Source organism: Lampris incognitus, chromosome 7 (assembly GCF_029633865.1).
Source record: "Lampris incognitus isolate fLamInc1 chromosome 7, fLamInc1.hap2, whole genome shotgun sequence".
Classification (NCBI taxonomy): Eukaryota; Metazoa; Chordata; class Actinopteri; order Lampriformes; family Lampridae; genus Lampris; species Lampris incognitus.
This window is the reverse complement of record NC_079217.1, coordinates 7,635,983-7,648,549: the sequence shown is the minus strand read 5'-3', so window position 1 is coordinate 7,648,549 and position 12,567 is coordinate 7,635,983. Positions and strand designations below refer to the sequence as shown.

Genomic DNA, 12,567 nt, shown 5'->3' with positions numbered 1-12,567 from the left:
CGCATCTGTTCGACCATGGACCATTCAGTTGTGGTTAGTTCGAGATTTGACAATTTTTTCTCAAATATTACAGCTGCAACAGCTGCCTGTTGTTCCGATGCCCTGCAGATCATTTAGTATCTGGCGTACATTTTCACGAGTAGTATCGTAGAGTTTCACAATGTTTTTAGTTATTGTGGTTCTGCTCGGGATAGTGTAACGTGGCTCAATTTCACGGAGAAAATCTTTAAAGCCTCCACCTCCCACGATGCTTATTGGCCGCATGTCTTTACATATGAATTTGGTGAGTTGTGAAGTGATCGCCTCTTTTCGTGTAGAGGACAGAGCAGCCGAAGGTGAGAAAAACGTTGTCAGCCTGGGTTGTTTAGCAGCAGACGCACCAGCAGGGTCCTGCAGTTCTTTGTATTCGGCCGGATGATGGAATTGCATGTAGGTTGGTCGTGGAACTATGGTATGCTAGTTCACGCTCACATAGTTTGCATATTACCTTGTCCTTGTTTTCAGTCTTTCCATTTACAGTCCAAAAACCAAAGTGTTTCCAAATCGCACTCCTAAGATTCTCTGGAGTGACGATCTTTCTGGTATGCTGATCATCGGGCTCGTTGTCGGCAGCACCAAATTCCTCCATTTTCTCGTTTCTGGCTGCAGCCTAGGCCTACGTTTCCGCTCCATGGACTTATGGGTAATTAGAGCGGGAATTCTTGCCGTAGCCTACTTTCGGCATTTTTGACATTGATTAATTAATAATTTTAAAGTACAATCAATTTATTTATTTATTTATTTAATTAGAATTTCCCCATTTACGTTCGAATCTCGTGTTTTTATGCAAATTCGAAATTAAATTCGATATTCGAATATAATGTGACAGCAGTACCGACAATGGTAAAAAAAAAAAAAAGGAAATTAAACTGGTGTGGGTAAGTTTGCTGAATGGAAAACACACTTGCAAAGGACATCCTGCCAGGCCTTTTGGAAGGGACTAGGAAGAGAGGGAGACCGAGAAAAATCTGGGTAAACAACATCTGAGAATGGCTACAGATGAGCGTTGTGGAGGCAGGGAGAGCTGCGATGGATAGGGAACGGTGGAAGAGACTTGTTGAGGTATCAGCTGTGCTCCTCTGACCTCCATAGGTTACAGAAATGATGATGATGATGATGATGATGATGTGTTAGTAGTGAGATTCAGTATTGTGACAAATGTTAGGCTGATGATGTTCTGTATAACATCCATCCATCCATTATCCAAACCGCTTATCCTGCTCTCAGGGTTGCGGGGATGCTGGAGCCTATCCCAGCAGTTACTTGGCGGCAGGCGGGGAGACACCCTGGACAGGCCGCCAGGCCATCACAGCGCACGCCCCCCCCCCACACACACACACAAACACACGCACATTCACACCTAGGGGCAATTTAGTATCGCCGATTTACCTGACCTACATGTCTTTGGACTGTGGGAGGAAACCGGAGAACCCAGAGGAAACCCACGCAGACATGGGGAGAACATGCAAACTCCACACAGAGGGCGACCCGGGACAATGGTTCATTATGTGTGTTTGAAATGAGAGCTTTGAATAGACACGTCTCACTGTTCATATGGCATGCATCATCAGTGTGATACTTTATCAGGTGACAGAAGCAATCCTGTCAGGTAGTAACTGAAATTGTGTAATTATTCTCCCAAGAACATATTGATGGGGGAAAAAACTCCCTTTATGTATGTTGGCTACTTTATCTATAAATAAAGGCTCTAGATGACATGAAATTGCAATCAGAAATCTATCATAAATGCAAAAAGCCTCAGTTTCCAGGGGGGCCCCTGCGGATCGCTTTTATGCCCTCACCAATGTCAAAATCAAACCTATGCCCTCGGGTGTTTCCTACAGTACGTGGAAAGATATGACTCCCTGTCTGTCTTTAGCTATTCATCGCCTTTAAGGGGTTAGGTCTGTTAAGCATCTCAGTGGCATTTCACTGATCTAACACCCCCGGTGTCTTCCTCTCCTGCTCAAGACTCCACTCAACAATTCCTAAACAGAAATTGACTTCCATTCCCATCAGAAGCAATGAAGGCACAAATGGCATTTCGCTTCAGGTCCACTGTTGTCTAAATATTTCATTTTTCAACAAGCCAGATGAATCTGCTCCATTCTAACTACATATGTAACTTGACAATAAGCCCAGAAATATTTGCGCCATTTAAATATAACTAAATTGAATCTCCATCCTGCTGTACAAGAAGTATAAAATATGTACAGTAAGTACAAAATAAATAACTAATGACCCTTAATCAGAACAGGGTGGTAGCAGAGATTTTCCTCACTACACCAGATCATGAACCCCCTCGCCCAACAGCCTGGAGCAAGCCCGGGGTGCTGGAACCAAAATGAAATATAGAAATGAGAATTCATAAACACGTTATTCCGAGTATAGATGGTCAAAAGTAAATGTCAGAGATAGTTTCGACTGGTAAAACCATAAACCTGACTATTATGCAGCAGGTACAAGAGTTTTTACAGTCAATATGTCAGAAATCTGAAATTTTACATGTAATCAGTATGCCATTAGCCTATGTAAGTAGTCCATCCATCAATCCATTTATTTTGTTTACCCAGTTACTCTTGTAGGAATACAAATGGCTGCACATTATCCCAGCATACTTTGGGCTGAGGGCAGGTGGTGGTTGTAAGTGTTGTGCTGGGCGAAAACTCACTGGGGCACACAAACTCCCAATCAAACCTATCGGCAATTTTGATTCATCCCTTCTGATATGCATGTCTTTGGTTTTTTTTTTGTTGCTACGTTTCTTCTTTTTATTCGGGAGTTAGCAGAGGTACCCGGTGTTGCCCGTGGAAAATGTTCTCACCAAAACAACCAACGCGATCTGATCTTTACAATATAATCGACGATGAAATATAGGATAATGTATGATATGATACATGTGATAAACAAATGTTGACTAAACTAATGTTACTAACAAAAATTATCAAATGTCATCATTTTCAATCCATTCATCAAGCTTCTTTGCCAATGTGTGTATTAGTCGCTCAGTACTCAAGCGCCTCAGGGTAAACCGTTGTGTGCCTTCAGGCTAGCATTGACGATGTTAGGTGTAGTGCCTCCCTTGACCACTGGAAGGATTTGCCAGAAGTCTCCACAAAGCATCGTTGCAAATAAATCAAAATTTTTACTTGGTTTTTGAAATATTTTTCGAACTGTGCAATCCTTGGAAAGTCACGATTCTAAAGATACCTTTCTTTTTGCTGTACAATGAGTATTTCTGGAGTTTTAAGCGAACATACAAACATACACTCTTGCTTTATATATATAAGATTGTGGTAGAGACAGCGAAGTTGACAGAAGCATGACTCCTTTTGTCGCTGCATTAGCTGGGATTCCAGCCCCTTCTGCGGTGAACACATGCCGTACTAATTAGCAGATGGAGCTTACCGGCCACGGGGTGCCCGAGCAAAAAAGATTTAATGGAAAGGTAAAAAAAAAAAAAGTTTTCTTTCAGCCGCACTTGCAGGACTTGATTATCTTCCATGGCATGTCCTATCCATGTCAATCAACATAATCAGTACAACAGCTATCAATGTTTAAGTGCAAGGCCACGTTTAGCTTGGGGAGGCGAGCCCCTCTAGAGACCTGGACTTCTACTAAAATGGACAGGCCAGGAGTATGTGAAGCAAAGTGGGGGAGGCTGTTATTCCACCGACCTGTCAGTTCTTGCTCTCCTTTCATCCATCTGATGGAGGCGGGTGGCTTGCTGCCCATGGCCGTGCAGGTGAGCTCCGTCTCGTTCCCCTCGCGGACCACATCCTCCCGACTTTCAATGATTGGGCTGCCTGGTGGGACTGGTTCACGGAAACAAGAGTGAGAAAACCTGGCAGTATTGCACATATATATGTATGCACAGGCATGCAGACACACGCACGCACCCCCACACAGATACACACACGTAAACACAAATGCACAGGAACACACACAGCTACACAAGTGAACAAAGACCCACACACACACAACTACACAAGTGAACAAAGACACAAAAAAGTGCACATGCCACACACATTTATATGCCTGTACACATAGTCACTCATACACTTTCATTTCCTATGCAGGACTTTTGCCAGGACCCCAAATTGTGATCTTGCACCTAGGTGCCCATTAAATCAATGCAAAATAGGATAAGCAGCAGTCTCTTTGTTTCCTGCCCATCGAATTAGTTACTGAAGTACAGCAGAAGCAATTTGCCAAATTTCGAATGCTTGAAAAAGCAAACGAAAATTTTGAGGGAGAGAATAGCGGAAAACATAAACTCAGTAGGGTGTTTATTTCAAGAGCCCTTAAATGCAACCCTTAGTACTGAAATTCTGCAGCTAGGTTTCAATTGTATAACTAGAGTAATTACTTTAAAGTGTTCTTAATTCCTTTCAATCCCTCAGGATGTCTGCATGTATAATAAAGCTTAACTGGAGTAATTTCTCTCCAAAGCATCAAAGTGTGGCACAGCTGACTTTCAATGGGGGGAATTGCTCCGAGCGGCCAAGTCACCATTCACCAGGATTCATAGAGTCAACACAGCTGCCAAAAACAACACAGTCTGAGCCATCCATCTCAGCATCTGCTCCTTTTCCTGATGCTGTTGAGCACCGTAAGAGCTTAATTGGCTGACATTTTGTCTCAGTCGCTAAAGATAACAGCACGCTGGCAATTTGTCTGCCATATAATCATATATGATGTTCGCGTACTTTTAATCTTTTACCATGCAGGATCTATGTTTGAATTTAGTCTATATTGCTCAGATGGATGCTTAAAGCTCGCGTGGAACACAGCAGAGATGGTGTTATAGAGCGTCTCCTCCATATGAGCTAATGAAGGTCTATTGTTAGCTGGTAGCTGGTAGCAGAGGAGCGCGTGAGAAGCTCATTTGAGTGTAACAAGGTCTGAAGGAACGGCCCCGGAGAATTACGAGCTGGAAGATAAGGACAAGAGCAGACCTGACCTATGATCTCTTTGAACAATATGCAAGTTCTGTTATCCGTTGCGATGACAGTCCAGAAATATAGATAAGCTACTTCCTCCAAAACAGGATTAGGGAGGAACTCGGGGTACACACCACTGTGAGCGTAACAAGACGCATGACTCAGTAGTTTGTGCTGCAAGGTAGGAAGGGAGTGGGGCTCCGAGATCAGGGCACGCACTTACGTAGCTACGCTTTGTGCGTCTGTTTGCGAACATATTAAAAGTGTGACAATACTGTGAGAGATCTATGTCTCATTGCTCGTTTGTTGTCAGAGCGGAATTGAATAATTGCAATGGCAAAAGGGATCACAGATTACTATTATTTCATAATCACTATCTATAATGGAATGAAAGACAGTGGCAGAGAATGACAGACAGAGAGTGTGTGTGTGTGTGTGTTTGTGCGTGTGCGTGCATGCGTCGTTCACACATTTACCCAGGACAGTGATGTCGGCGTAGGCTTCCTGAGGGGGATCTGTGTAGAGCTGGCACACGTAGCGTCCCTCATCGGAGAGTGACACGTTGGACAGGGAGACCCGCAGCTCGTTGTCAGAGAAATTCACCAGCTGGAACCGGCTGTCCTTCAGGGCTGGGAGGAAATACATGTGCAACCGAGACAGTGAGGATATGGAGTAGAGGAGACGCAAACGTGAAGACACGGAGTGACTGAGCGAGCCAGCCAGTGAGCGGGGAGGAGGGCGCGAGGGATGGGGGAGAGACAGGGGAAAGCGTCTGCTAGATGGAGTAGATGGAGGATCGGGAGAGCAAATGGAGGGAGGGAGATTGCAAGAAAGACAATAGAGAGAGAGAGAGAGTCAATATGTTTAGAAGTGGAGAGATACCGTTAGAAGGTGAGAGGGAATGAAGAGAGAGAAAATGAGAGTAAAATCATTGCAAGACTAGAGAGAGAGAGAGAGAGAGAGAGAGAGAGAGAGAGAGAGAGAGAGAGAGACAGGAAGAGAGGGAGAGGGAATGAAAGGAGATAAAATGAGAGTAAAATCACTGGAAGTCTAGCGAGAGAGAGAGAGAGAGGAATGAAATGAGAGAAGCAGGGGAATAAGAGAAAGAGATGGAGTCAGAGAAGAGGAAGAGAGATGAGGGTGAAAGAGGGAGAGAGAAGCAGGGGAATAAGAAAGATGGAGTCAGAGAAGAGGGAGAGAGATGAGGGTGAAAGAGGGAGAGAGAGAGTAACTGAGATGGGAGAGGGCGAGAGAGAGAGAGAGAGAGCGAGCTCCTTTGTGGACTTTCTCCTTAATTAAGAGTAAAAGAAAAGTGAGTTTCAAAATGATTCATACAAGTTGATTTATAAAGCAGCTTTACAGTCCACAGAGCACCCGCGAAGACAGGAGAGTGTGTGGAGCGCTCATGAGGACTCCTAACAAGCTGGGAACTCTTAGAAATGGACTGCTGATGGTCATGGATGGATGCATCAAATTCAACATATTCCAGAGGAAGGGGAGAGGCATTCAAACATACATAATGAATTAAATCACAGTGTGGCTGTAAGAAGAAGTTTGATGCCAGGGAGCTGAAATCAAAAAGTACCCCGAGAACCGCCCCACTTACGCCCAACGCATCCCCAGCCCACAGCATCATATATTGACTATGTGACGCACAAGGTACCCTTCGGTGTCTGTACAGATATAGCGGATGCTCCACAGAGTCCAAAGTGAAACTTCTACCGTGATTTATCAATTATGATGACATAAAGGATAGGGTAATGGTTTAACTTCGGGTTAAGTGAGGAAGTGGTTGCCCCCCCCCCCGCTTCTCGTACAGTCGTTTACCCATCACCCGTCTCATACAGCACACTCACGCCAAAGGCTACCATGCACGTCAGTATATCGATACTTTGTGAGCAGCGTCAGTGCGTATATGGCACCGTGGGATGAAAATGGGCTTTTAAGAAAGAAGGGTTCGGGGAATTTTCCGTCTAACGTCGTCAAAGTAGGTTATGGCGAATACCTCCAACTTTTCACTCCTGCTTTCCATTTGGGTCAGCCCCTCATCCCCTTAGTGCTACTTTACATAAACACCCTCGGTAGATTCGATTGAGAGTCCTTTTGATGTTTTGACCTGCCATCTTTATCAAGTCCTCTCTGCATCTGTCGAGCTAACGAACTCTATTCAACCCATCACTGAGGCGTGGGGAGTTACTCCTGTCAGGCCTCACAGTCAGCATCTTGATCATTACCCGAGGTCTGTGGGCACCGTCAACACGAAGCCTCATCTCCAATAAGGACTTGTAATTTGAGAGCTCCTTGGAAGTCTTTCCTCAAAGGGGGATGATGACACTGATGCTCTTTGAGAGTCAAAGGGCTTGCAAGGGAGGAAAACCCTTCATTGCTAAGACAGTGAACCTCGCTGATGTGAAGCGGCTGAATCACTGGCAGGGCTGCTGCACGTAAGGCTGTGGAGGGTGCCAAAGACAAAGCCATGGTACCCTGCCCACGGGCTGACCAAATTATCGAACCTCTGAAAGTCAGACAGGTCCTGAGGAAAGATACAATGAACATATAAAAGTGTGCTATTACATCACCACACCCGCAGCTCCACTTTGGATCTGTGGGGGAAAAAACCCCCAGCTCATTCTAATCATAGTTGATGCCAACTGCCAAATGTCATATCGTTTAATGGATAGCCATTGGAATGAATATCTAATAGTACAAAGGGACCTCTTGGCTGCCTCTACTTAAGCTACAATAAAGCTGAAATGTGACCGCCTACTTTTTCAGCAGCCCGGGTCCTGCAAGTAGAAATTCAACTCCTAGTCACCATAGGGAATTTGGTTAATTAGCCATAATCAGATTCAGAATCACCTTTATTGGCCAAGTGTTCCTATGCACATGAGGAATTTGACTCTGGTATACAGCAGCCTGTAGCACTGCTATACATCACTCTCAACAAAAAAAAAAGAAGAAGAAATAAATGGAACAACAACAGGACATTGGAGGCAAGCATGCATGCACAACAGGTGTGTCACTACTATGTACAGAGTCTTGTTATGGTATTATGCTGCTTATTTACATGTTCAAAATGAATCATCTTTCATTCGTGGTTGAACAACCTATGCCCATATATTATACCATATTGCTTATATACTATATTGCCCATACACTATACTACTACTACTACTACTACTACTACTACCTTTGGCTGCTCCCGTTAGGGGTCGCCACAGCGGATCATCCGTTTCAATTTCTCCCTGCCTTCTGCATCTTCCTCTGTCACACCAGCATGTCCTCCCTCACCACATCCACAAACCTCCTCTTTGGCCTTCCTCTTTTCCTCTTCCCTGGCAGCTCCATATTCAGCATCCTTCTCTCAATATACCCAGCATCTCTCCTCCACACATGTCCAAACCATCTCAATCTTGCCTCTCTTGCTTTGTCTCCAAACCGTCCAACCTGAGCAGTCCATCTAATATAATCGTTCCTAATCCTGTCCTTCTTCATCACTCCCACTGGAAATCTTAGCATCTTCAACTCTGCCACCTCCAGCTCCACCTCCTGTCTTTTCATCAGTACCACTGTCTCCAAACCATATAACATAGCTGGTCTCACAGCCATCTTGTAAACCTTCCCTTTAACTCTTGCTGGTACCATTCTGTCGCAAATCACTCCTGACGCTCTTCTCCACCCACTCCACCCTGCCCGCACTCTCTTCTTCACCTCTTTTCTGCACTCCCCGTTACTTTGGACACTTGACCCCAAGTATTTAAACTCATATGCCTTCGTCACCTCTACTCCTTGCATCCTGACCATTCCACTGTCCTTCCTCTCATTCATGCATAGGTATTCCATCTAGCTCCTACTGACTTTCATTCCTCTTCTCTCCAGTGCATACCTCCACCTCTCCAGGCTCTCCTCAACCTGCTCCCTACTCTTGCTACAGATCACAATGTCATCTGCAAACATCATAGTCCGCGGAGACTCCTGCCTGATTTTGTCCGTCAACCTGTCCATCACCATTGCAAACAAGAAAGGGTTCAGAGCCGATCCTTGATGTAATCCCACCTCCACCTTGAACCCATCTGTCATTCCAACTGCACACCTCACCACTGTCACACTTCCCTCATACATATCCTGCACCACTCCTACATACTTCTCTGCAACTCCCGGCTTCTTCATACAATACCACACCTCCTCTCTCAGCACCCTGTTGTATGCTTCTCTAAATCTATAAAGAGATAATGTAACTCCTATATGTATATGTATAGTGTATGGCCAATACACTATACTATATACCAATACCACAACTCCACAACCCATCATGCCCATATACAATGCTATATACTCCCACTATATTATCTTATGTATCAGAAGTATATATTCACCTACCATCCACCTCACAACTACGTACTATATTATATACCCATGTTACAACCACAACAATAGCAGCAACAATTTATAAACAGTACACCATAGTTGTATGTTTATTTACAGTTATACATTTGTATTGTACAAACATTTGTATTGCACATCTGGTTTAAAGAGTATTGAGTATGTAGAGTAAGAGTATGTATTTACATAAAGTAACTGTTCGAGGTAGACGTGCCGTGAGCTACGAGATTGTGTAACGATGGCATATGCGCCTGTCGAAGCCATCAGTCTAATTTTCAGCTTCATTTTTAAGAAATCGTGTTTTATTCCCGAATCCCCGGTGAGTTACTACACTATCCACAGTCCTTAAGTGAGTTCCACCAATCAGAGACGCTGCTGTTGCCATGAGACATTATTGTAGTTAACATTATTGTTAACTACAATAATGTCTCCTTCAGCTAGCAACCTGCTTCACCATGGGGTTTTTTTTTTTCTGTCAGACATGATCTGGTTTTTTTTAGGGATCAAAAGAGGAAAAATGGCAAAACACTACTTCTTCGGCAGTCCATCGAAAACAATGATGACTGTGATGCAGTTCAAGCTCGGCAAGCACGCCCGTGGGCCATCAGGCCCACATTAGAGCGACAATATCGTCCACATTTGTCACAGACCAATGATTAGCGCGCTCCCCTCACATCACACCTTGCACAGTAGTTAAGACAGTCGGTGTCGTGCCCCAGCCGAACAGTCTCTCCGGACCCCAGAACCCATTCCTAAGCGGTACACCATAGTGCAACGGGCTCAGTAGATAAAGAGGTTGCCCTGCAGTGAGAGCTTACTGGTCGAGTGATGCCATCTATTGACCAACAGAGTGGTTCCTCTGCATGACATCTGATGTTTTTGCCATTGGCCTTCTTGGGTTTGAATTCACGAGTTACCTTCTCCTAGCCTTTGTCTAAAGAGGCAAATCTACAAGGCAGTAGAAACAGATGCAAATAGTACCATCTACTGTCATGATGGTAGCAAACGTTGAGCTGCCTACAGTATATACAAGAAAGCATTGTGAAGAAAATATAGACAGTTGAAAAAGTTGGTTGAAACTGGTTGAAAGTGAGCGGGGGAAAGGATTCGATGCTTAACACGGTAATTAGTTTTATTCCCTTTTAAAAGATGTTAAGTACACATTGTTGTACCTTTGTCTTTTTTTTTTCCCAGGAGTCTAGACTCTGCAAGTAAATGTTCCACCAATTTTCTAGACATTTCAGAAAATCCCTTTATAAAGAGTTTTAAGCCTTAAACAAATTCAACCAGCAACAACACGAATCACGGCCTTGTTAAAATTGATTCCGAGGGGGGAAGAAAGTAAAAAAAGAATCAAAAAAACAAAACAAAAAATGACAAAACATGCAACACGGTGCACTTAACATCTTTTAAGAGGGAATGGGGCGGCACGGTGGCCGGTGGTTAGCGAGGTCGCCTTACAGCAAGAAGGTCTTGGGTTCAAGCCCCGGGGTAGTCCAACCTTGGGGGTCGTCCCGGGTCGTACTCTGTGTGTGGAGTTTGCATGTTCTCCCCGTGTCTGCGTGGGTTTCCTCCGGGGGCTCCGGTTTCCTCCCACAGTCCAAAGACATGTAGGTCAGGTGAATCGGCCGTATTAAATTGCCCCTAAGTGTGTGTGTGTGCCTGCCTGCCCTGTGATGGACTGGCGGCCTGTCCAGGGTGTCTCCCCGCCTGCCGCCCAATAACTCCTGGGATAGGCTCCAGCATCCCCGCGACCCTGAGAGCAGGATAAGCGGTTTGGATAATGGATGGATGGACAGAACTAATCATCCCATCACGTACTGCAAATAATGAGACCGAATCCCTGTCCCCTCACTTTCAACCGGCTTCAACCAAATTCTGCCGTCACATACCTTCGCCCGGTAATGAGATCTTGTTTAAACTGTAGTGTTTTGTGATTCGTTTTCCCCTCATCACTAAAAAGAAGGGGAAAAAAACGCATCATGTCTGACAGACAAAACACTCTCCATGGTAATAGCGATGTCTCTGATTGGGGAACGTGTTCGAGCATTGTGGGTAGTATAGTACTTCACCGTGAATTCTGGAAGAAAACACCATTTCTTCTGAACGTTGTTGAAATCAGACTGACTTTTGACCTCTACAGGAGCATGTACCATCATTTCATAACCTCACCGCTCATTGTGATGTCTACCTTGTAGGGTCGATACCAAACGGCTAATGATGAAATTGTCTACGGACGGCATTTTTACTTCTGGAACCTGACGAATCAGCTTTGTCCATTTCTTAACGGAACTCGAACCAGTCAGACCGGTCCTGATACTGTGAAGGCCGGAGCTGGATGATAAGAAAATATCACTGTCACGATAGTCACATGAGTTTTACATGACATCAGTGTCTGCTTACAAATGCTACAACACAGGGGTTGAAGGATCCGACTGCGGTTCAGCACACTCAACTGCTTAAGAATGCCAAGTAAAACATGAACCCCACACTCATTTTCAAATAATACTCCCTCAAATACTTCAGACCTCATTTTGTGAGAAAGGTTAGGTAACATCCTCATTGTCGTTCATTTAGATGACAAAACGATAAGACCATATCCGAATTTCCTCCCGGTGCAACGCCGCTGCAAGGTGATGAAAGATAACATGCTTCCAGTGCCGGGCCCTGGTGAACTTGTATCGTACATGCTAGCTCGCAGCTGCCTCGGTGCTTGTAGTTCCTGGTGTGTGTCTGCACGTCGCTGTTTATCTCCCGGTACACAAAGCCCTGTCTCTGTGCAGAGGGGCCCCGTTGACAGGTAACAATGCCGCTAGCGGGAGGTGGTCCCACCACAAACAGCAGTCCTCCAGGAACAGAGTCCAGAAATAGCCCTGTCACGGGGCTCACACAGACCCATTACGGCGGCACTGTTCCACTAACGGTCCAATCAAGCCAATATGACCTTCGCTGCCCGTCACGAATCCCAGACAAATTCAAATTCTATTTACAGATAAACAAGAGCCATCCACCTTGTAATTGACAATGGCGTAGCGTTGATGGGGGCTGGTGAAAGGATGGCGCACGTGAGGGAAGGTAGAATGACTCAACAAAAACAAACAAACAAACAAACAAACAAATGAATAAATGAAAGTTGGCTCAAGCTGCTGCAGAGTAATACTGCCTGTCTTCTTTTTTTGGGGGAGAGACCCCCCCCCTTTTC

At 44.8% G+C, this 12,567-nt stretch overlaps 1 protein-coding gene across 1 annotated transcript in view; it reads right to left on the bottom strand.

Annotated features, from left to right (window-relative positions):
- Nucleotides 1–12,567, bottom strand: part of cadm1b (cell adhesion molecule 1b) — a 224,176-nt gene that overhangs the window by 39,159 nt on the left and 172,450 nt on the right. The window contains exons 4-5 of the mRNA XM_056283760.1: nucleotides 5,459–5,611; nucleotides 3,717–3,854 (exon numbers count right to left, since the gene is read on the bottom strand). Coding sequence (XP_056139735.1) covers nucleotides 3,717–3,854; nucleotides 5,459–5,611 — 291 coding nt within the window. The remainder of the gene's footprint in view (nucleotides 1–3,716; nucleotides 3,855–5,458; nucleotides 5,612–12,567) is intronic.